The 24,875-nt window shown below is 43.8% G+C and overlaps 1 protein-coding gene across 1 annotated transcript; it reads left to right on the top strand.

Annotated features, from left to right (window-relative positions):
- Positions 1–4,089: 4,089 nt before the first annotated feature.
- Positions 4,090–23,504, top strand: LOC119660336 (multidrug resistance-associated protein 4-like). The gene is made up of 13 exons (XM_038068821.1): positions 4,090–4,274; positions 9,089–9,253; positions 9,311–9,696; positions 9,754–9,851; positions 9,921–10,864; positions 15,838–16,042; positions 16,131–16,856; positions 16,915–17,179; positions 17,250–17,480; positions 22,269–22,561; positions 22,622–22,809; positions 22,877–23,104; positions 23,172–23,504. The coding sequence occupies exons 1-13, from the start codon at positions 4,090–4,092 to the stop codon at positions 23,440–23,442; spliced, it is 4,185 nt and encodes a 1,394-aa protein (XP_037924749.1). The 3' UTR covers positions 23,443–23,504.
- Positions 23,505–24,875: the final 1,371 nt, after the last annotated feature.

Genomic DNA, 24,875 nt, shown 5'->3' with positions numbered 1-24,875 from the left:
ATACAGTAGGACTGGGTAAGAAGGTTGTTATTTACCAGAAACAGGTGGATATAGGGCAGGATGTTCGGGCGATAAAAACACCGTTTGTTCATGGGAAGGAGGGTAATTTGGAAGAAAAGTGAGTTTTAGACGTAGCGGTTGGCCAACCTATTGCAGTTCCGGTTCATGGCGGTATTGTTCCATCAACTATGTTACGCTTTTAGTCACCACATGCGAGGGATTAACGTTTGTGTGGTTTATTGGGAGGGTCTTGAGGTGATGGGTCAGGTTCGTAATGTGGGCTGGGTCTAGGAATTGATTAGGACAGAAGAGGCTAGCAAGGAAAATCGCGGATGAGTGGGTGGACAGGTGGCTGACAGTACCCTCAAGGGGCGGGGCGATTGTGGGGGAACAAGAATTTGCTGGACAAGGAAGGAAGCTACTACCAAGATGACAGTTCCTCCAACCTCGCCAGCAGTGCGGTCGGAGCGGAAGGTGTTATAATTGGGTATGTAGAATTTGTGTCTGGGATTAAGTTTGGTTTTTTTTGTCCGGATAGCTCAGTGGTTAGAGTGCAAGGCTTTCATACGGAAGGTCGCGGTTCAAATCTCACTGGTAGCAGTGGAGTTTGTTACGTGATTTGACATCGGATACCAGTCGACTCAGCTGCGAATGAGTAGCTGAGTCAAAACAGGGTAATAATCTCAGGCGAGCGCAATGCTGACCACGTTGCTTTCTATAGAGTACTGTAATCCTTTAGCGTACCGTTACGGCCTTGAATGCAGTCCTCTGATACACTTCAAGGCCCTGATCCAATTTGATTGTTGCGCCCATGATTATTTGTTTGGTTGCATTAAGGAGTAGGAAGTCGGGTTTGTGTATGGATAGGAAGTTGGATAATTCAAGTCGTTTGAGTTTCTTGACTGCTGAATTGACATTCATCAAAACAACGTTAGCAGACATTCTCCGGGGAGACCTGACAGAGAAAGGACAGTAATGCTAAGCGGCTTCTCCATTGCATAAGAAAGGTTGTTGTAGGTGTGGCGGAAGGAGCTGGGTTGAGCAGCTAGTTGGGAGGTGGATATGTTGAAGAGGATGTGGATTTCTGAAGATGTCCGGTGACGAGTATCGTTACTCGCGAGTGATTCATAAGATAGAGGATGGGGTTTGGGAGCAGAAAAGTTTGGAGAGTGTTCGGATTGAGGGGTTGTTTTTGTGAAAAGGATGGGGTTTGGTTTGGTAGGATTGAGTTTGGCAGGCGCGGGTCTGAGCAAATATCGAGTTGTGGTAATTCGCCGGTTGATAAAGTCGGAACTATATCCCTGTTTCTTGGGGCACTGGCACGGGCCATGTGGGGTGTTGCGCTTAATACAATGATAGGGAACTGGGACGCAGCATGGCCAATTCTTTAGTAATTTCGGCACTGTCTTATTTCGTTGAATCGTATCGAATATTACCACACAGTGAAACATCACTTTGTCCTTTAACAGAAGGAGGCGGAATTGGTTGCCTCTGAAACTCCAAGACGATGGAGTTCGTCTAGGATCTCCTGAGGGGAGTACGTAATATCTAATCCCCGTAGGACTAGCTTGGCTAACTTAGGGTAGTTTGGCATACATGCAAAAAAGCGATAATTCCCTTCCTTAAGCAATGCTTTAGCCGAGGCGTATTTAGTTTGAGGCGAGAAGATGAGTGAAGATATTACCTTCCCTGAACCTAGTAGACCAGATTGGAGCGGTCGGCTATAATGTTTCTATTAGTTAGTTGCACCTACATTTTGAATACGAGATAGGTAAGTCGAAAAAGGTAAATTTCCGTAATAATATAAGTTTTTGACGTCTGAAATGGCGCCTCCCCTTAAATAGATAGAGCTATATAGTGAACGCACATTTTTTATCGACTTTTGTCTCATTAGTAAGCACATTTAACGTTCCATTCCCTACACCTTTTCCAAGTATTTGTCAATCGCTGACTGGAAGTATTTCTGGAAATCGCGTCCCGGGTTTTTCCCGCTATCTCGGTCCATGGCTATGTACATATCGCACATAAGAAATTTTTCGCTGTGTCATGATGAATTGCAAATTTAAAAGTTGACCAGGGTCTTGAGAAGACCCTTTAGATATTCACTGGTATGAAGGGATGGGCATCGACAAACTTATATCTGTTAATCTAATTCGTAGATAAGCTATTCTAATTGAAAATTTTGATGAGTCGATTGGAAATAGCACTGGTAATCGTACCCCTCTTTTTTTCGTTATCTCGCTCGCTGATTTGGCTATGTCATGATCAATTGCAAAATTCGGAGAACTGTCGTACATTGTCAAAGTTATATCACTCAAACTCATGCTTAGATAAGGTAATCTAATTGAAGATTTTGAAGAATCACTGTCAGGTATTTGAGGGTCTGCATAGCGCCCCCATTCATTATTTAGGGATAATTCTCACTTAATATATGCGTATATTACGTGTTACGTACTAATGGGATAAATTCACACTAAAACATCTTTATAGAGAAATATACAAAACCTTTCATACCTGAAGCGCTGAGCTTCTGGTTTTCCGACTTGTTTGAATTTAAAACACTTATAGCATTAGATGCGTCCACCACCGCGGCACTGCGGTCGAGCGATATCGGCGGGCAGAAGCCCGCTTGCTCACTTCCAAAACCCGCCTCTAAGTTTACTCCTCCCGCCCTAAGTTTACTCCTCTTCAATTCATCTATTTTGGTTTTATTTTCTGGGTATCTTTCCTTTATGGGCAGGTCACCTAATCCGTATGGATGAGGATGACCGGAAAGTCTATACGAGCAATATCTATGGTAGAACAAGAAGACGGGGCAGACCCTGCTTGAGATGGAGCGACGGCCTAGGTCAGGACGCCAGATAGCTTTTAGGGATATCGAATTGGTGGACCTCGGCGCAAAACTGCGGTGGTTTCAGTTCCTTATTAAGGTAGGCTTAGATCGGATACCGGTTGTTATGCCGTTGATGTTGAGGATCCTTCTTATAGCCATTTTGGTTCAGGTAAATTTCAGAAGTAATACAAATTTTTGACGTCTGAAATGGCGTCTCCCCTTAAATAGATAGAGCTATATAGTGCGTAAGCGTAATCATGAACGCACATTATTTATCGACTTTTGTATCATTTGTAAGCACATTTAACGTTCGATTCCTTACGCCTTTTCCAAGTATTTGTCAATCGCTAACTGGAAGTATTTCTGGAAATCGCGTTCCGGGTTTTTCCCGCTATCTTGGTCCATGGCTATGTACATATCGCACATAAGAAAATTTTTCGCTGTGTCATGATGAATTGGAAATTTAAAGAGCTGACCAGGGTCTTGAGAAGACCCTTTAGATATTCACTGATATGGAGGGATGGACATTGTCAAAGTTATATCTGAAGATATGAATGCGTGTCTTCAAACTTATTCAAGATTGCTGAGGAGTCTTTAGATATTCATCGGCATGGAAGGATGGACATTGTCAAAGTTATATCAGTCAACCACCTGCTTAGATAAGGTAATCTAATTGAAGATTTTGAAGAATCACTGTCAGGTATTTGAGGGCCTGCATAGCACCCCCATTCATTAGTTAGTGTATGCTAGTGGTTTAAGATTGATCGATTTTTTAAATTTTATAATTTAAGACTTAGAATTGTAGGTCCTTTGTTGAGTATTGTATCTTAGTGAAGTCAAAGTTTCAGTGAAAAGTGTTGGTTAAATATGAGTAATGGAATTCATCAATTAATGGAGACGAATAAAGTCACTTATAATACGCGGAAAGGACGACGGGGTTAATAAATATCCCTTATTGTTTAGTTCAACTAAAAAAAATTAGGAAAGTGGGAAAATTTACTGTGGCATTTCCGTTGATGACGAAGCTCTCGATCGGTTTGCGATTAATCGATTTATTGTGGTTTTCCATGCTTTTTATTCATTTGATATTTGGGAAGGACTCAGAACTATAAAAAGATACATTCAACTCAACAGAAAAAGTGTATGAAAAGTGTTAAATCAGTTACTTATCGTTAATGTTGCCGGGTTTTAGTGTAGTTGCGACCCGGCTCAATTGATCCTTTTTTGGTGTGAAAAAGATACGAAGTATCATCTAAATGGAGGCTGTACAGCGTGAACTCAGACCCAACCCCAGGAATGGAGCGAACATCTTTTCGCAGATCTTTCTTATTTGGACGGCGAAAATTTTCAAAATTGGATACAGAAAAGTATTGGATGTTACAGATCTTTTTCGACCCCTGCACAAAGATCAATCTGATGTTTTGGGGGATAAATTAGAAGCGTGAGTATTTAAGGAATAGACATTTAAGGGTAGATGCATGGATGTCGGCTGAAGTTGAAGTTACTAACATTGAAAGTGTCGATTAAATATGTATTATTTTTGCGTTCTCCTGATTACTGCTAACACATCAAGAGGATCTCCTATTGACTTTCTGGTGAAACTGGAGTACTGGGATGGCCATAAGACCAACCCTAAAATGTGCCCAATGTGGGGTTAGAAAATATTAGGCCACACAAAAGTTGCACTCAGAAACATAACCTTTTCTGCTTGACTCATTGCGTGATTCATTTATATTTATAGATTTGAGGTCAGAAAAAGTATCTGCAACTCACTCCAATGTAACGTGTACGACTTATAAACATAACGTTGGGGTTGGAGTGAGTTGTAGATAGTTTTTCCAGACTATTGTGAGTCTTATTCGTTTGAAGGGATATGGACGAGTTTTACAGTAGGGTCTCTCAACCTATGATGTTTGGGGTGGTACGCATGGGTCAAAGTTTGAAGTGCGGATCCCATCACTACAAAGGGTGAGCATAGTAGCAACTAAACCAGGGGCTGAACGTATTGGTTTGACTGAGGATATCGACAGTACATCCACCCTGTCAACGTAACTACGCAGATGATGTCGCAGCGGTTGTTGCTGGACGCACTGTCGAACAGGCGCAAAGCAGACTCGGCATATTGATGCGACGGGTAAGCGGATGGATGACTACTCATGGTTTCAACCTTGCACTGGAAAAAACCGAAGTAGTCATCCTGACTAAAAAGAGAATTCCGACCCTGCGTCCCATATTGTTCGGCGAATCGATAATCGAGTCAAAATCAGCGGTAAAGTACCTCGGGTTGACTCTTGACTCAAAGATGAGCTTTTTTTTCTTGTGGAAGGTGGGATGGGATTCGTCAGCAGCTCTATTTAAACACAGGCGATCTCTCTCCAGACAACATTGTCTGAGGACTGCTGATAGGTGGAGCCGTGTTGCCCATTACGTTCGGGTCCTTCTCGTTGCTAAGAAGATAGAACTCGACCGGTGGAGGAGCCGGATGGGAGGGGGTTCTTTGAACTGACAGTGCCCTTCCTCCTATTCCCTCCCGTTGGTGAAAGGAATTCCCTGCTTTGAAGGCTCCGCAAGGTAGGAGAGTTCGGGGACTAGCCCGTAGTAATGTGACAAATGGTTCCAGGCTAGCTCTCTGACGATGGGGAGGTGTTTAGTGGGTAGTCCGACGACGTACCGAACCGGGAGTCCAACACTGTGTGCGTAAATGCATTCACCTACCATACCTCCCAAAAAAAAATGTAACAAAGCTTGGCAAGTGCCTCCTGAAATTACGTTGGTGTCCTTTGATGCAGAATCCTCAAAACCAATAAACAGTCTAGTAAAAGTTTTAGGCAATGTTTTGGTTAAGGCCATAAAATTTTGGCATCCTTTCTCGTACGGTGCGACCAGGCTAGTGCAGATAATAATCTGCCTGAACATTAATTTTACCGGCCAAGAAAACTCAATCCTTATGAGTCATTTTCAACTATATTTCCGGAGGAGACAGATGCTCACTCTGTTCACTTTGCAAGATAATCTGAAGCCATTGTACTCCCACATGCGGATTGGAATTGTCGGAACTGTCGGTAAGTGAGCCCTATGGATTGTTCGGCGTTAGAGTAGGCCGGCTGGAATTAATTTAATTGATTTTTCCGTAACTTCTGTCTTCTGTCAGATGACCATCCTGAGTGGCCGGAGACTACGACGAGGAAAGAGCTATCCCAAAAGCCTAACATGATGGCAAAATTGACTTTAACGTCCGCAAATATTGAAGCTTCATCGAAGTGTTCCGTCTACATGTGCTGGCATGCCTCTATGCTAGCCAGCTTCAGGAGTGTAGGGGCAATTCACATGCGCTTTTAGTCGATTCGTGGGTTCGCCTTGCATCCTTAAAATTCAACTAACACGGGACCTTGCGTGCACCTATCGAATGAATCAATAGGCGAATTAAATAGGAAAGCGAAAATTAAAAAAAGAATAAAAATAATGGCTCGGCTGCACGCGAGGGGCCAGAAAACTTCGCACCCGAGTGCTGCGTGCTAGATGAAAGATCCATGACGGTTCGCATCTTCGATCGATGCTTCTCCTTCTTCGGATTTATTGTGAGGTGCGACCTTTGAGATTTCCCCCCTGTGTTGGGATCCTCAGGCCATTTAATTGGAGGATGCCCCGTGTAATGGAGAGTTTTGCGGGGTTAAAGAGGTGGAGGAGAAAAGGGAGTTTTTAAATCAAGGAAAATTACTTGGGATTCAGTTCAATTTATAATTCAATATATATCCCACTCTTTCCATCGATTGAGAATGCGGTCCATGGTGCATCTTCCCTTTCGATCGCTGTGCTAGGATTCCGAATTTTGCTGCTCCAGGCGAGCGTCTGAGCATTTATTTATTTTCACTTTCCAATACAGCCCGCGTGTTGATTTTGTCGTTAGGATCGCGCGAATCCTCCTGTTTGAGGAATTTTCAGGATAGGGTGCCCTCTTTGTCGTCTCACCCCACTCAAGATGGTAATCTGGCCATCAGACTCGCATATGCTCATCTAGAGCTACTGTATACCTTAGTCAGACTACCGTGTAAAAAACCTCTCTAGGGTGTCTAGGACTCTAACCCAGAACCATTGAATATATTACCTCAGGCCAGGTCAGTGTAGAATTGTGCCTTCCGCAGAAGAAAAAGGTGTGACAGACATCGTTCGCCAAATCCCTGTAATAAATGCAGTCGGGCGACCGATTATGTGCAGGTAGGATTACTCAAGTTCGCTGAGCAACTGGGTTAGGTACTAGTAAAGCTTACCGTGCTTTCGATTGAACCACGGGCGGACGTCTTCGATGAGATGCACAGTCCATCTGGGTTTGAGTTGCTGACCGCTCCTGGTAGTATAGTCTTCTAGGTCTGGATGCTTTGGCGCCGGTGGTTGTGGTGCTCCTAGTAGTCTCGTAGCAAGTAGGCTGGTTTGAATCTGTCGGTTGAAATAATTGCCTTCCTGTCAGGTAGCTGGATCGTGTAGTGCTTCTCTGATCGTTTCAGAACTCTGAAAGGTCCGTCATAAGGTGCTTTCAGAGGTTTCAGTAGACCCGTCCTGGTTGATGATGGTCGAAATCGGCCGATATCATCTCCTTCAGAGTTGTCTTCAGTCTTTCCATAATTCGTTAATCATCTGTGTTGATCGCTGTTGCGGAAAAGAATTCACCTGGAAGCCGCAATCCAGTGCCATAAACCAATTTGGAATGTTGTGTTTAGTACTTGCTCTCGGCGTGGAACAAAGGCCTAATAGAACCATGGGTAAATGTTGAGTCCACTGCAGACCATCGGACTGGACCATGATAGTGCTTTTCAGGGATAGAGCGTTCGACAGATTTGTTGGCGTGCGAATTGTAGGGCGTGGTTCGAAAACGGTCGATGCCTAGAAACTGCGCTAGACTGTTGAATAAGTTCAATTCAGCTTTTTCTCTCGGACGTAGGCAAAGGGCACATGGCGTCGAGGCAGACGTGCTCGAAACGACGTGCTGGTAGAAAAGATCCTTTGGGTGCGAAAGTGTCTTTGTGAATCTGCGATTGTTGGCAAACTGTGTGTGGCAACTCGCGACAATTTTTCAATATCGTGATTGATGTTTGGTCAGAAGTATCGCCGAGAAACAAGTTTTCGAATAGCTTGGATACTGGGGTGACTGAGCCGTGAAGGCTGTCGAAGATCTTTCTTTTGAGGCCAGCTGGTAGCTGAGTTTATTTCACATAGAATAGAGGTTTTCGTTCTGTGGATGTCCATCCATTGGACTCAAAGGTTCGGATTAGCCTGTAAGTCCTGTAAGGAGGAGTCGTTCTCTGTGCGCCAGCTAGTCTAGTTGCATCTCTAGGTAGGCTTATTTCTTCCACCTTGGAGAGTGCATCGGCTGCTGTGATGTCGGTTCCGCTCAGGTTCACCACCGTGAAGTGGCTAATGTAGGTGAGCTGCTGTCCCTTCTTGGTTCGGTAGTCTTTTGGTTGAAAGCGAACATCAAAGTTTTGTGGTCTGTGCGGATTGCAAATTGCTTGCCTTTAAATAATTGCTGAAAGTGACGTATGGCACTGTACATAACCAGAAGTTCTCTATCATTCGTAGGATACTTGCCCTGAACCTCGTTGAATACTTTTGAGAAGAACCCATGCGGTTGTCAAGTTACGTTGACTCTTTGGTGAAGTAGAGCTCCCATACCGTCTGAGGCAGCACAGTCTAATGATATTTCTGCTTGTGGGTCTGGATGACTTAGTAGTGTAGCCTTATGAAAATTTACTTTGCATTTTTAGAACGCAGAGGATCAGGGACTTGGCGTTCTTCTTTGACAAGTGTTGAAATGGGCTTAGCGACTTCTGTGTAGTGGCTACATGTGGGAGGCATCTTCGGTGGGAGTTCAACATCTCTTGGAATCTTCATAGCTCCATTGCCGCCTCTGGGTGCATGTAGTCTTGGGTTACCTGTACCGTGCTGGGTAGTGGTAACACGTGATGTTACTTCGTAGCCTAGGAAGTTGCTTTCTGGCTGACCAAGATCGCATTTCGTCCAGAATCAATCTCAAGATTGATTCTAGGCGAAACAGAGTTCGCCTCCTCTCCCCTCATTTAATTTGCATAATTAAGCTAATTTTGCTAAAGTTTCTGTATATTTGGCCTTTGAAAAACTTCGTGCTGCCAAATCCCTTGCTCTTCGTCCACACGATCCAGCGGAACCAAAACATAACTAATTCGATTCGTTTATCTATTTATTAAAAAAGGATAAAATTGTTTTTTTTTGTTCTATTTACAGAAACTGGTATGGACAGAAAAATAGCAAAAATCCATCCCTGCTGAAAGCAGTCTTCCAGACGTTTTGGAAAGATTTAGCCATTATGGCGATATATGCCCTGATATCGGATTTCGGAGTTCATTTATTTCAACCTCTGGTTTTAGGTGAACTACTGGCATTCTTCAAGTAATGGCTTCTATTTAAAATGTCAGACAGGCAATAATTCCTTCCACCCTTTTACAGATTGGATTCTGACATAGAAGACTCAGATCCTAAGTTCTATTGGGGAGCAGCCTTGGTTTGTCTCACTGCTCTAGGCTCCTTGGCTACCAATCACTACACGATGATTGCATTTCACACAGGAATGAGGATACGTGTGGCAGTCTGCAGTCTTATCTATAGGAAAGCTCTGAGATTGTCCCGAACGGCACTGGGCGACACAGCTCCTGGAAAAGTGGTAAACCTGCTGTCCAACGATGTCAGCCGTTTCGATATTGTGTCCGTTTTTGTCAATTCTATGTGGTCGGCTCCGTTATTGACTATTGTCATAGCTGTAATGCTGTACTTAGAGATTGGATATTCGGGGCTGATTGGAATGGTTGTGATTGCCTTTGTTGCTTTTCTGCAATGTAAGTCAACCTATATTTTTGCTTCTTTGAGAAGGGTCTAATTCAGTCATTTTGCAGCGTATACCGCCAGACTGTCATCAAGGTTCCGATTTCAAACTGCTGTACGAACTGATGAGAGGGTTCGTTTTATGGATGAAATTATATCCGGAATTCAGGTGAGCTGCCTGTCTTACTCTCCAGGACGGTGAAATTCATTTTTAACGATTTTACTATATCCTTTTCAGGTCATCAAAATGTACGCTTGGGAGAAACCATTTGCCAAAATTATTTCTTTCGCTCGTAAAATGGAATTGAAAATAGTCCGTAAAAATACTTACGTTCGGGCTCTCTACATGACCTTTAACTTGTTCACCACCCGAGCTGCGATTTTCATCACTATCATGACCCTAGCCCTGGATGGTGGTGATATCTCCGCCAACAAAGTCTTCGTTGTGACCTCATACTACAATATCCTATCGTCAATCATGGCACAAATGTTTGTTCGTGGAGTAGCTGAAATGGCTGAAGCCTTTGTTTCCTTTAGGCGTCTTCAAGCCTTCTTAGATTACGAAGAAAAAGAAGTAAATAAAAAGGACTTCTTAAATCAGTTTGGTATGAATGCGGGTGATAAAGTTAAAGCCTACGGAGTCGATACACTAGAAAAGGGAATTGCATTGCAGTTGAGACATGTATCCGCCAAGTGGTCGGCTCCCAATCCAAATGCGACTAAACAATATGACACCAAAAAGAAGACCAAGCAATCAAAGAAATTGAAGAAACTGGCGAAGAAAAGAGGTTCTACCCCTAAACAGGAAACTGATTTTAAAGACAGACCCACATTGGATGACGTCAGCATTGACTTCAAGAAAGGAAAATTAATTGGTATCATCGGAGGAGTTGGATCGGGAAAATCATCTCTTCTTCAAGTGATATTGGAAGAACTACCACTCAACACTGGAGCAGTAAATTGTCCGGGAAAGATTTCGTATGCTTGCCAGGAACCTTGGGTATTCTCTGCTACAGTTCGTCAAAATATCTTATTTGGTCAAGAGATGGACAGAGTTCGGTATGATTCAGTGGTGAAAGCATGTGCCCTACTTAAGGATTTCGAACAGTTCCCAGATGGGGATATGACGATTATTGGAGAGAAAGGAGCTTCACTTTCTGGTGGTCAGAAAGCTCGTATCAAGTAAGTGAAGTTTTTGTTTTGTTTGTAAGTTCATATTCTTTAAGCTCCGGAAGTGAGCAGTTGACCGAAGAAGGCTGATCATATTGCCTCCTACAGTGTACCGTTACGGTCTTAAATGAAGTGCTCTAACACACTTGAAGGCTCTGATCCAATATGGATTGTTGCGCCAACGATTATTATATTTCTGAGTTATGACAATCTAGCACTAAGTGCCAAGCATTTAGGCTTGGATGATCCTACCTACTTAAAAACTAAAGGGATAACGTTACAAACAGCATTATGCCTGGTGATGTATTGCACCGGTGCCATTACAGTACAGCCAGAAATGAGATGGTCCAACGTCTCTAACGCCGAAACACATATTCTGCATTGGTCGTTCTCCACCCGTTCTTTTATGATGAGCTTTTTATAAGCTCGGGTGGCGACCAGGCCGTCCTGAATGGCACACATGAACCCCTCCGTCTCAGCAAAGAGCTCCCCAGCACACAGCCATCTGTTCGACAAATGGCTTTTACCGTGCATTGCCTTCGACTTCCATTCATCGATCCGCTCTTGGTCCGACTTCACTCCACTTAGAGGATTGAAAGATCGATCCTTCAAGTTAAGTGGAGTCAGTCCATAGTCTGCCTTACAGACAGCCGCATGCAAGGGACTCGCCTGATCTTTGCTGTAAAAATAAGCGCGCAGCGAGTCGACTTGGCGATGATGTTGTGTCGCCACGTCAACCACGCCCCTACCTCCGATGTCACGAGGCAGGTTCATCTGCTCCACGGCAGACTTTGGATGATGCATTCGGAATTTGGACATAGTTGTCCGTATCCGCCGCTGAACGTTGTCTAGATCTGTTTTCGTCTACGGCAATATTCCGAATGCATAATCCAGTGAAGGGATAGCGCTTATTTTATTCTTCCACGAGAGATGCGATTTCAGCACCAGGTTTACACGTCGCAGGAATTCGGACAGCTGAGCATCCTTTAGATCACCAACTCGAGCATGGGTTCCATGCAGAATTCCTAGGTACTTGTAGAAGTCTATCTCGGCCATAGCTTCGATGTGGAGGTCACCAATGCTATGTCCGGCATGCGGCTCGTGATGACCTTTGCGGATGGCTTGGATTCGGCACTTGTCTAATCCAAACTCCATCCGAATATCACGGCTGAACATGTCTATTATTCGCAACAGACTTCTAAGATGGTTGTCAGTACCAGCATACAGCTTGATGTCATCTAAGTACATCAAGTGTGTCAGTTCACACTTAGCACGTAGGCTATATTTTATTGCAAAACCATGCCCTCTAGCTTCATTCAGTAGCCATGAAAGAGGGTTCAGTGCCATACAAGACCAAAGGGGACTCAACGAATCCCCTTGGAAGATGCCCCTCCGTATACGGATGGACTCTGAGGTATTAGCACCCTCAGATGTACGGACTGATAAGGTGGTATGCCACCCTTCCATGACTGTCGCCAAAAACTTTATTAGTTTCGGATCACTGCGATAAAGATGTAGGATATCGATTAGCCAGGTGTGCGAAACGCTATCAAAAGCCTTGGCATAATCGATATAGCAACTGAAGAGGTATCTTTGGCATCTAGTTGCTTGTCCTATAACTACCGAGTCGATAATGAGTTGCTCTTTGCAACCCCTTGACCCAACTCGGCAACCCTTCTGCTCCTCGGACAAAATCGGTCTTGTGTCTGCGGGGTCCTGCTTCCACGGTTGTAGTTCCGTCAGTTTTGGGCGAGCTCTCAAGATACAAACATTAAATTTACGGTTTTATGCATGGCAGAGGCAACTTATTGGGCGCTGCTTCACCTCTGCCCTGGGAGTAGCGTGACCGAAGTGGTGACAAGGTCATATTTGCTTCCTTATATAAATTCAAAAACACGGCATATGTATAAATTATATTTAGGTCAAAACCGCTGAATAAAAATTTAGGCCTAAAGTTGGCGGAGACTAAACAAATTTTTTTTTTAGGAATTGAGGGGGTCCTAAGTCCGTTTGATGGCGGACCGGACCAGTTGGGAAGCAATTTACTTCCGCGGTTGTGGTCCATGGACCCTTCCATCTTGGGCAAGCACCCAAAATGCAAAAATTAGACTTGCTTTTTCGTCCAGGGCAAAGGCGGTGAGGTGAAGTGATGCAGAATCTGATGAGTTGCCTCTGCTTTCTCGTTCACAGCCGGGGTCAGTTTGGGCTATGACTGCGACTATTCGAAGTGTTCCTTATTAGCGAAGCAACTGATTAGGACTTTCTGATGCATCCGGTTGGATAGATGTGACAATGTCTTGCTTTTGGACGTTAGCTCGATAGCCTGGACGAGACAACCTAGGCCTAATACAACCAAGAAAGTCTTTAATATTCGAAAGAGAAAAGAACTCAGCTGTTACTCAAAGTGTCATGGTTGAGAGTATCTCCGTTATAGAGATCTGAAGGTTTTCGTTGAAGGCCGTTCGGAGGCCGAACATAACTTTGGCTTTAGACCGAATATAACTTTGGCTTAGGGTCTCCTGTCCGGCAAAAAACAGCAAAAATCTGCGAAAAGCCTTAAATACTGGTAACTTACCGAAGACTGCCTGAAGAGGTCGGCTATAAGGACTGGCAGGAAGCGGTCTTGGCTGAACATCAAAAGTATCCACAGTTCTGCGAGACTCAATGTTTCTGATCAAGGAACGGGTAAGCCCATCCTTTCTGACAAAGAGGTTTCTGAACGGAATGTTTTAGGGTGACCCTGGAGGTGTTAATCAAGATGCACCTCCCCGTCAGCGAGTCAAAACCCATTAGGGCGGTTTTGCAACTCCGGTCGTTTGTGAATATTAAATCGGTAACCGCCGAGGATAAAATCGATTCCTTCTCGAGAAAAAGCAAGAAAATGGCTTGTAGCGAGTAATTGGAGACACGCACGTGTGATTTTTGCCCAATCAGCATGTTTTGGACATCGCTTATGGGCCATCAGGAAGAGGTTGCCTCTTTCGAAAACACAATACGCCTACTTCAAAGGCAAATACATAGAGACAGCTATGTATTGTTGAGCGGTCGTTGCACTCCAAGCAATATAAGATATATTGTTGCCCTCCTGAATATGGAGGAGGCATTCAACAGCATGCGTACATGCAAAGTCAACAAAGAGGATTTAATCAGAATAGGGTTGAAGGGTTAACCTAAGCACGGGATAGTACGGGATAGTAAGGCCCAGGATAATACGATCTATAATATAAGATAAGGTAGTCACTTGAGCAGAGCTGTGTGTAGAGACACTCCAAGAATGGCTCTTCGAATGTACTTAATGTACTGCAATGCACCATGCAGTGCTATCAGAGTCTCTGCGTTTTGACACTGGGCAGCGAAGCTCTACAGCCACATTAACAGAAACGCAGTATTATGGGACGAGGATACCTTGAGACACTTCCATCGCCATTGCCCAGCGCTAGTTATTACCAGACTGCAGACACGAAATAAACCATTTCTTGACGAACTCAAAGTGATTTTTCTTTCGTGGACGGAACCGGTTGGTTCTAGAGATCTGAGTCGGATGAATTCTGCTCTCTCTATCCTTCTCCCGATAGTCACTGTTTGAGCTGTTTATCACATCAAAACGGCGTAACACAGTGCTGAGTGGGTTTCCCGGAGCGGCCATGTCTAGCTACCTATCCTACCCTACCCAGCTAGGCATCCAAGGTCCTGATGATATTGCTGTACAATTTAGGACACTTTTTCGCAACATTTTGACAATGGGTGACCGATATCGTGATAATAGCGAATTAAAGAATGGAGTTAGAGTTACTAGTGTATGAAACTTATCTGAAGTGTTTTTGGTTTTGAAATCTAACCGGAGATTTCTCGTACCACAGGAGTTGGAAAACTCCAGATTGATTTGACCAATGGCCAACCTCCCAAACAGGAAGGATGGAGTTTTGGATAAATAGTTGGATAATTTGGATCAGTCTCTCTATTCAACTTCTCTTTCTCAATCATCTCTTGGCTCTCCTCCTACCTATCATACCGTTCCTTTAGCGTTTCTTTTCTTGGTTACTCATCCCGTTCCTTCACTGCTTCCTCCGGTGTTCCCCGAGGTTCTATACTTTGTCCCCAATATTCCTGTTTTTCATCAATAACCCACACTTCATCCCCACCTGTATGTGTTTGTTTTACACTGCTGACCTTAAATTATTGGCGTCTGTTTCGTCTCCACTGGATTGTACTCTATTCCAGTCCCAATCTTGATGCTCTGCTCGCGTAACATGTGTCAGCTTATTGTGTTACCAAAAGCCACTGAATGTGCTATTCGCTCAAACCCTCCCCAACATACCTTTCCCACTCACTTGGTGCACAACCCCTTTCACTGCTGACTTCTTTTTAAGACCTGGGCGTAATTTTCGATGACAAACTACCTTTCAATTCTTTTTCGTTGACATCATCAATCGCACTTCTAAAATGTCTGGTTTTATCCTGTATTCCTGTTCCGACTTTACCTAAATTCAGCTCTCCTTAATACTTTCCGACAACGTTGTTAGAATCGTCCTTAAATATTGCTGTGTAGTTTGGTCCCCCTTCCGCAACCGTGACTGTCGCGCTCTTAAAGCTGTATAACGCAAATTCCCCAGGACCTTCTTTATCAAAAAGAACTTTTTTCTTGTGAACTATCTTTCACGGCTCCGCACCCTCAATCTTCCCTCGCTGCAACAATGTCCTTTTTAGGCTCTGTAATTGCCAGACGAACTGCTTTCCATACTCCGATGTTATTTTCCTCTCGTAGTACACGTAGTGCGGATATTTTTTAAGTTCCCTTCGTGGAGCTGGACATCTACTTCTACTCCTCCTCTGTTCCTACAACGCTCTTCAGCTCAAGTCTTTTGTCTCTGTGCCCTCCCTTAGTTTTAAGCGCAAGTTAAGCCACTTAGTTGCTCCTTCCCCTGAGGACAAACAGTAAACTACCTATGAGCTCTTAAATGACCACATATCTCACTTCTTTCCAGTTTGGCACGTGCAGTCTACAGACAAGCAGACATTTATCTCTTAGACGATCCTCTTAGCGCTGTTGACGCTCACGTTGGTCGACATCTTTTTGAAGAGGTCATTGGCCCAACAGGTCGCCTGGGCAGACGACACGTAACACGAATCCTGGTTACTCATCAAATTCATTTCTTGAAAGAAGCAGATTGGATAGTTGTACTGAATGATGTGAGTATTATCGTAGTCCCCAAAACAGAATGATCCTTATGCCTCCTGAATACTTACTGACCAAATTTCTTCCTTTCTGACATTTCAGGGCAAAATTGAAATGCAAGGAACTCCAGGTGATCTTTCAAAGAGCGACAGTGACTTTGCTCAATTGTTAGAGCAAGATCTAAGCGACGAAGAAGAGGATGAAGAACAGGACACAGATGACCAAACAATTGATACTAGAAGTCGAAGATCTTCAACCAAATCGGTGTCAGCTTCACGAACTTCATTGTCTGGTAAGGAGAAGGCTGACGATGAGAAGGATAAAGAAAAATTAAAGGAGCAGGCTCATCAAATGGAGGGGACATCCAAGGGGACGGTTAAAGGATCAGTTACCTGGAACTATGTCAAAGCCGGCGGATCAGTTGTGTTGCCTTTTATCGTTGTGTTGCTGTACTTTTTAACTCAAGCGGCAGCTAGCTTTACCGATTGGTGGGTTTCATATTTCACGGAACAGGAAGAATTGCGGACGTACTACAATAACAACAATGTATCAATTGAGATAACTAGTCCGTTCATGAATGACTTCCGCTTCGCTGAGAATCCAAACACAATCGTGAACGATTTCCACAATACCCTGAATATGAGTTTATTCGCAGCGGAGGAAGAAACTGTGGCATATTTGCTAAGCACCGACTTCTTGATTGCGATACATGGCATAGTTGTCGCATTGATATTCATCATTGGTATCCTGCGCTCAATTGGGTTCTTCACGATGGCGGTTAGAGCTTCCCAGAATATGCATGATGGCATGTTCAGCAGTCTGATTAGGGTCAGTTGGTGAGGTTGCCTCAAACTCAGAATATACCACTAAAGTATTCTCTCCACAGGCTCCAATGAGGTTCTTCGATACCAATCCATCCGGTCGTATCCTGAATCGTTTCTCTAAGGACATGGGAGCTGTTGATGAACTTCTACCGAAGTCAATTTTGGATGCAGCTCAAATCATTCTGAATATGGTTGGTGCAATTATTGTGACAACCATAGTTCAGCCTATATTTTTGGCCCTTGTTTTCGTCCTGGGCATTATTTTCTGGTTTATTCGGAAGGTTTACCTGAGAACGTCAAAGAACCTCAAACGATTGGATGGAATAAGTGAGTGGTCTTTCCTCCCCTGTATTTGGGGTGATGTTAATTTTTGAATGTTTTACTTTTTGGAATGTAGCAAGATCACCAGTGTTCACCCATTTGGCTGCATCTTTGCACGGATTATCGACCATTCGGGCTTATGGGGCTCAAGCTGACTTGATTAAGGAATTTGACGCTCATCAGGATATTCACACAGCCTCGTATTACATGTATATTAGTACGTCGACAGCTTTTGGATTATCCTTGGATATTGTTTGTCTGATTTTCCTTGCGTGCGTAACATTTTACTTTTTGATTGTGGACGATGGTGAGTATATATTTTTGATCCTTATTTGTTAGTCACTTTATGGCACTACGGCTGGTTAGTCTTAGTATTTATCGAGTCTATTGTATCGTATCGTAGCGTTCCTATTCAGACAGCATCCTGTCTCCACTCCTTTGCTGCCCAATAAATAAAGGTTACTGTTGGCAGGAGTTAGTCGATGATGTCGAGGCAGATGGTGATCTGTAGAGAATTGGTTATAAGCTAGTCCCCCAAAAAATCGGGACTATACGGGAATTGCATTTATTTTATGGCGATCAGATGAATAGCATCGTCAGGACATTATTTCCTGCACATGTGGTTCTCCACTTTCCATTATGAAACAGATGGGAGAGGCATTCCTCGTTTTGAGAAATAGGAGGACGCGGAGGACGGAATCTCGGCAGAGGTAGACAAACTAGTATTTCGCATTTACAAGGACAAAGGATCTTTTTGATTTATGATTAATTGGTTTGTTGTAGTGTCATCATCATATAGGCTTGCGATTAGGGTAATTTGAAGGTCTTTCAACCCCATCAAGTAAGAGCATAGTCTACAGTAAATCCCCATCTGGAATTTAAGCCTTGAATTTCCTTACCTGCAAAACGAACCACCCTGTGAATGATAAATTTATTTGTGAGATTCAGAATTTCATTTATGCCTGAGAATGTAGGTATGGTAGGTATCAGCGGCCCTTCCGAGGAGTCCAATTAGCGTTTTGATGTCACAAACTCCTAAAACCATGACTGAGATCTTCAGCATTCATGAAGGAAAGCGTCTCTCCCAGCCTGTACGATTATTGATGTCCTCAAAAAAACCCGGCTTTACCTACAGCTGGGTAATCGCAAAGGAAGTGGCTGAGTGTTTCTCTCTCTTCTCTGCAGCTTCGGCAATGCGACGCGCGGTATGCCAAGTCAAGCGCTATGGTCTTCTATGGGCCAATGTACCTGGCAGACTTTCATAATCCTGTACGCATTTGCACGGGTGTGGCACAAGAAAGAGCTCTTGCAATCGAGTCTTCTTATTGGCAGGCCAAATTCCTCTTGACTTGACACAGGTAGTGACCCTTCTCCATCTGAAGTCAGTGGCTACTTAGTAGTGTGAGTAAATTCCGGTCCTGATAATCGCCACTGGGACGTAGCCTGTGCCCACCAAGAGACTACCAAGACCAGAGCTTCGCTTAGCCAGCCCGTTAACTCCACCCCAACCCCACCCCACTCCACTCTTATCTACCTATGATTGGAAACTCAGAGAATAGTGACTTTTAGTGTGCCGTCCGGACTGTTCGCGGCGTTCTTGAACTGCCACGCCAGCCTGGAGGATGCAGCCACTGAGTAAAAAGCCTTGATGGTCGCTTGGCTATCGATCAGAGTGGCTATGTTACACTTGGGGCTCGGATCATGCCCCAGCCATCGACACGTTTCCAGTATTGCCAGTACTTCCACCTGGAATACACTGGCAAATCCTGTCGAACCTTACAACTCGGTTCCACTGTTTGTATCCGAAAAAAACCCCACACCGACTCCGCAGCCCATCACCTGTGTGATGATCTTGTAACATGTCGCCGGTCCTCCATTCTACCCTGGTTGGTTGCGTTGTCCGGTGGAAATGCGCACAGCTTCTGAGGTACTTCCTCTAAGATTTCACTATGGTGGACTAAAGTAGTTTGAAGCGTTTTATGCTAGAGCGTATTTAATGTGGAGGTGCAGGGAGACAAGGCCGGAAGTTGTATTAGTGCATGGAGAACATTCAATGGGCAGGACTGCAGCGACCCTGTAACACCAATACACGTGATTCTTTGAATTCTATTAAGCTTTCTTCAATTGTACTTTTTGCTTAGCGCCTGCCACACAATATAATCATACATTAAGATGAGACCAACCATTGCTGTGCACATTTAGAAAACCAGCCTCGGCTCCACTTCCTTACAAAGGGGCCTTCTTAACCCTCAGCTCTGTGTCCAGTTTCCAATTTAACTTGAGGGAAAGAACCAATCTTTGTTGATTTAGCCGTAAGAATTCAGATCTTTGTCTTGGCGGTGAAAAGTCCACATTTTGTAGCTCAAAGGTACTCCTTTTCCAAAGCTCGCTCCATGATTTCATTTATAACGGAGAGAAAGGTCTCTGACACTCATATTACATAGTTGTCGGCATACGCACCATCTTTACCACGATCCTATCCAATATGGGTAGAATAGGTCCATTACTATCAACTAGAGCACCAGAGAGATTCCGCTACCCTACTGTTCACATCTCTGGTCAAGTGAATACTTCCCAGATGAGACTCAATTATTCTAGTTCTTAGCATGGATATTATCTAATGCGTAAGGTACCCTTCAAACCTATTCTGGTTAGGGCTTCCTTGACAGCGTTGGTTCCAACGTTGGTGAATGCTCCCTTTATGTCCAGAAAGGCAGTTAGAGTATATTGCTTGTACTGTAGCGACGCTTCACCGTGCTAGTTACATTGTGAAGAGTGGTTTCCGTAGAATCGCCTTTGTGGTAGGCGTATTGAGATTGCAGAAGGGCTTTCTCTCCATAGTCGCCCTTAAGTAGGCATCCAAAACGTGCTCGAAGGTGTCAAACCCGAAAAAGGTGAGGTTGATTGATCGAAAGTCATTTGCGGACACATGGCCGTGCATGTCTGGCGCGCGTCTCTGAGATTGCGGTAGGCATCCGACGGAAATACAGCCCCCTTAAATCCCCCTTTCTTTTTCCGTAGCATGACTAGTAGTATTATATCTGAGCCGGGAATTTATATGGGGAAAAGTTTGATAATAATAATTAATTTGATAATCTTACATGACTGGGACCTAATACCCTCCAAGCAAAGCTGTTCTCTACAGTCCTTCTCGCTGCAGGGGAAGTGCGTTTGAAGCAGCAGCTTCAAGGTTTCAATAGAAGATTCCGACCAGGAGCTTTCTGACTTTTTAAGTAAGGATGGGCTCTTTCGTTCCTTGGTGAGAATCGTTTCCCAGATTTGTTGGTGCTTTCAATATTCATATATGAAGAACAGTCCAACTAGGACTGCTTCTTGGCAGCCTTGATGGCCGATTTATACCTCGTCAGGCATTCTTGTATGACTGCCAGTATTTGCGTAGCAGATGTGGGAGACCTCCCTGATTTGTTTCCTGAGGCTGGACAGATCTTCATTGCACCACGGTGGAAATGTCTTTCTGATTTATTTAATATTGAACGAGAGTTTGAAGCTGGTTTCGAGTACCTTTTCCGGAGCCCTACTTTTGTCAACCCTCGACATGATCCCCATCCTTCTCTGATCCTCCAGCGTCTCATAAAGTAGGCAAGGGTCGCTATTAGCTAATTTGTACTCTGTCATTGTTCTGCTCACCTCCTCCCGGTCACTTAAAGATTGTATCAAACGCTGGAGCGTTTAGGACTCCTTCTGGAACTCGACAACTTCCGTGCCTATCAGTACAAAGCGGGTTTGCCAAAGCTAATTGCCCTCCCGTGTATGCAGCCCCACCACTCCTTGGAGCGTCCCCATTGTGACTGCCCCGAATCTCTCGCTCTTCACTTTCCCGGCGTTCCACAAATAAGGAGAGCGCCGAGCTGGGACACCGTGAGGTATCGTCAACTGTTTCGAAAGTATTATGTCGATGCTCGAGAAGTCTTTCAGAACTCGCCACTCGTCCACCAGCGACACCAATGATTCCGACGAGATAGTTACGCCAGGTATGCTTTCTTTGCAGCTTGAGCGTTGGGATGTTGACGTGACACGAAAGCTATCAGTTTTGTTATCACCGCCATTTTGAGAATCCGTTTCCCTCTGGAGCCTCCATGCCCAAGATAGCGTCCTATAGAGCATCAAGCCTACCTCGAAAGTCCGGCATCGTGTAATTCGGTGTTATCTAAAAGCCATCCCCTCGGCGTTAGGGAAGAGCCCTAAGGCCAGTGATGTCTTGAACTCAAATGACAGCGGTACCTGATAAGACAAGGTACCATAGAGCTAGGTCTTTGTTCCGGTACTGTTCACTAATGACTACTAGATCAGATTTTATCTTCGCTGCGAAATGCGTTATCAACCCATGAGTTGTTGTAGGATGCAAGTGATACTAACCACGTTCTAGATCTTTCTACTTCCGCGCTGAAGACCGGATACCACTCCGAACCTACAGTATGCGCAATGCTCTTACCTGACACACCACAATTCCTGCAGGCATCGTGTGTGCTTTGTTTAAAGAGGATCGATCTTCGTAAAGGTTTCTTTTTATCTGGGGGAGGTAACTTCATTATTATTTCGCTTTACGTTGCTATCTCTTCTAATTTACAGAAAATTTTCTCTTGCTGAAGCTGGCCCTGCCGATCTTCACTATTTTGCTTTTGAAGAAGGTCTACCCCACGCTGCGGATACGTTATTATCAATACTGGGTTGCACGGACCTTTATTAGGATCTGGCAGAAGGTTTGCTTTGGTTTGACGGAAAAAAGGATTTTTTCTTTGTAATCGCTTTTCCAATGCAATTATTTGTCGTTAGGCCCCTGTGGTAGTTTCGTGCTGGCTGTGGTTGAAATCTCCAATTGTAATTCTTGCATGGTGGGAAGTTAGGTGTATTTCGTTTATTGGGAGACTATTGAGTTTGTTTATGAATCAACTGGTACCTTTAACTGGGATGGTATCGATGACAGCTTTTCTACTGGTCTACTCTTAATTGATAAAGTATTTGGAATTTGTGACCTTCATTATACTGTCGGTGTTGCTATCTTAAGAGATACTTGAATTTTTAATAAAAGTACAATTGTGCAACCACTAACACTCGATCTGTTTTGGAACTTCAGGCTCCATGGGTGGTCAAGTCGGTCTAGCTATTACCCAAACAATGTCCATCACTGGCTTCCTCCAATGGGGTATTCGTCAAAGTGCGGAAGTATCCAACCAGTTCATGGCAGTAGAACGTGTCCTTGAGTATCGTGATTTGGAACAAGAAAAACAATCAGCGAAATTAGCTCCAGTTGAAAAGGATTGGCCTGCAGACGGTAAAATCGAATTTCGGCAACTTGTTTATAGATATTATGAAGGAGCTGAAGCGGTTCTTAAAGGACTCAGTTTTACTATTCATCCAAGGGAGAAGGTATGAGCGATTGATGGAATAACTGTGAAGGAACGCAACCTTAGAATAGTATATTTCCAGATCGGTATTGTTGGACGTACAGGAGCTGGTAAATCATCATTAATTGGTGCTATATTCCGATTGGCCAAGGTAGAAGGAGACATTCTCATTGATGGAGTAAACATTGCAGCAGTTGCCTTAGATAATTTGCGATCACATGTTTCCATTATTCCACAAGATCCAGTTCTGTTCTCCGGCACTATCCGCAGGTGAGTTTAGGTTTTGTTCAGCGACTCTTAAAATATCCTTCAAACTAAAATCTTTGGGACTTTCTAGAAATTTGGATCCTTTCGAAGAATACCCTGACTCGGATCTTTGGCAAGCTCTTGAAACAGTAGAACTCAAGGATATTGCCACTGGTCCACTTGGATTGGAAGGAATGGTAGCAACTGGTGGAGGTAACTTCAGTGTTGGTCAGAGACAACTGGTTTGTCTGGCACGTGCTATTTTAAGGAACAATAGGATATTAGTTTTGGATGAAGCAACAGCCAACGTGGATCCACAGTAAGACTTACAATTTTTAAGTAATCCTAGGATCCTTGGCTAACTTCCTACCACTATCCCTTTACAGCACTGACAGCCTCATTCAGAAGACCATCCGGGAACGATTCGCTGACTGCACCGTTCTAACAATCGCTCATCGATTGCATACCATCATGGATTCAGATCGAATTCTTGTTATGAATTTCGGGCTGGTCGAAGAGTTTGATATTGCCCATATCCTTCTTCAGAAGCCTAATGGTCTCCTGCGGGACATGGTCATGACGACTGGACCGCAAGAGTCTGAACGATTAATAGAAATGGCCAAAGAAAAGTATGAGTCAAGTTCAAAGATAATGTAGTGCAATTTGATATGAAGATAGGTATCTTATTGTAAGTTTTTTATTTATCTATAGATGTTGAACTGTATCTTTAATATTATTTATTGTTGTTGTTATTGTTTAATGAATACAGCGCAGGAGTGTGAACAATTTTTTTTGTTGAGTTTACAATCGGATTAGATAAGCTTCCAGTGTTTATCCAAAAATTGCCTTGTTTATATCGCAAACAACGGAAGTCGAAATTGTAGGTATTGTTGTTGAATTTTTGATGCTTCCTTGTACAAAAAAAAGGCGTCATAAATAATAGGTTAACTTGAGGTAAATATGCACATCATCACCTCTTTGTAGTGCTCTTAGATACTAAAGAAAAGAAGATTATGGACCACTCAGTCATTTTGTTTAACGCTGTGGGTAATTTTTCGGCCTCTCATGACCGTACGGCTTTCTATTTTATTTAAAACCCTTCTTCTTCAGAAGGGTCACTTTAGCATTCTTGGACTGCCTCAAGGACCTCTTCTGATGAGTCCTCATGCTATTTTGTGTTAGAATACAGGGCCTACTCCTTGGTAAAGAGTCGCCCCAAATATCAGCAAGCATCATTATTTCCGATAATGTATTCCCTGGCAGCTAAGTGGGGGACAAAGCCAATTTCAGGGGTTTTTCCTCATGCCAACTCGAGGGATCTTTTAGAACCTACAACTATCTCCCCCGTATTCTTTGCTGCTCGGCGTTGACCGATACGCTGCCCGCTATTGTGTACATTATCTGAAATTGCGGCATGCGTGTTGGTGGCAACGACTAGTGGCTTCTTCTGGCTAATATCTAAGGATCCCGAAAGGCACATCACACAAATACAGCGTCCAATGTTGTTGAAAATGTTCGAGGAGTTGTTGAGTATATGCAGAAGCGTTTGGAGGTGAGTTGCTATTAAGACTATTAAGTAATTGATTTAGCAAGTTGATCTCAAAATTGCAGGTGCTCCTCTCTGCCACAACTACCGCGGAGTCCACAGGTACCACTAGCCTTATTACATTTCCAGTCGTTACAATCCTGCCCCATGGAAATTAGCTTGGTAATATAATATTATACGGGGGACGCTTATTTTCCAATTTTCTTTGGTGATGGTAATTTAGGCTGCTTCATGCTCTCAGTGCAAGCTAGTGCCTGTGGATTCGGGTTTAAGAAAACGCTCAAAGTCTTCCCTGCTTACTGTAACGTGAGGAACAACTCAGAAAGGGCCTCGACTATAATATCACGGCTACGACCTTTGTCTATCGAACACGGACCATGATTGGTAGCGTATGACGACAGTAGCGATGGTCCACAGAATACTTCCTTCCTCCAACTCGAGCAGGATTGCAACATTCTGGGCCTCAGCGAAGTAATATTGTGGGACTCTGAAGACGGCTCCTATCCCTCTTGTATGGATAATGCGTTTTTGTACCCTGGAAAAT

The sequence above is a fragment of the Hermetia illucens genome, chromosome 6 (genome assembly GCF_905115235.1).
Source record: "Hermetia illucens chromosome 6, iHerIll2.2.curated.20191125, whole genome shotgun sequence".
Taxonomy (NCBI): domain Eukaryota; kingdom Metazoa; phylum Arthropoda; class Insecta; order Diptera; family Stratiomyidae; genus Hermetia; species Hermetia illucens.
Note: the sequence above shows the minus strand (reverse complement) of the source record. Positions and strands in the feature narration are given on the sequence as shown.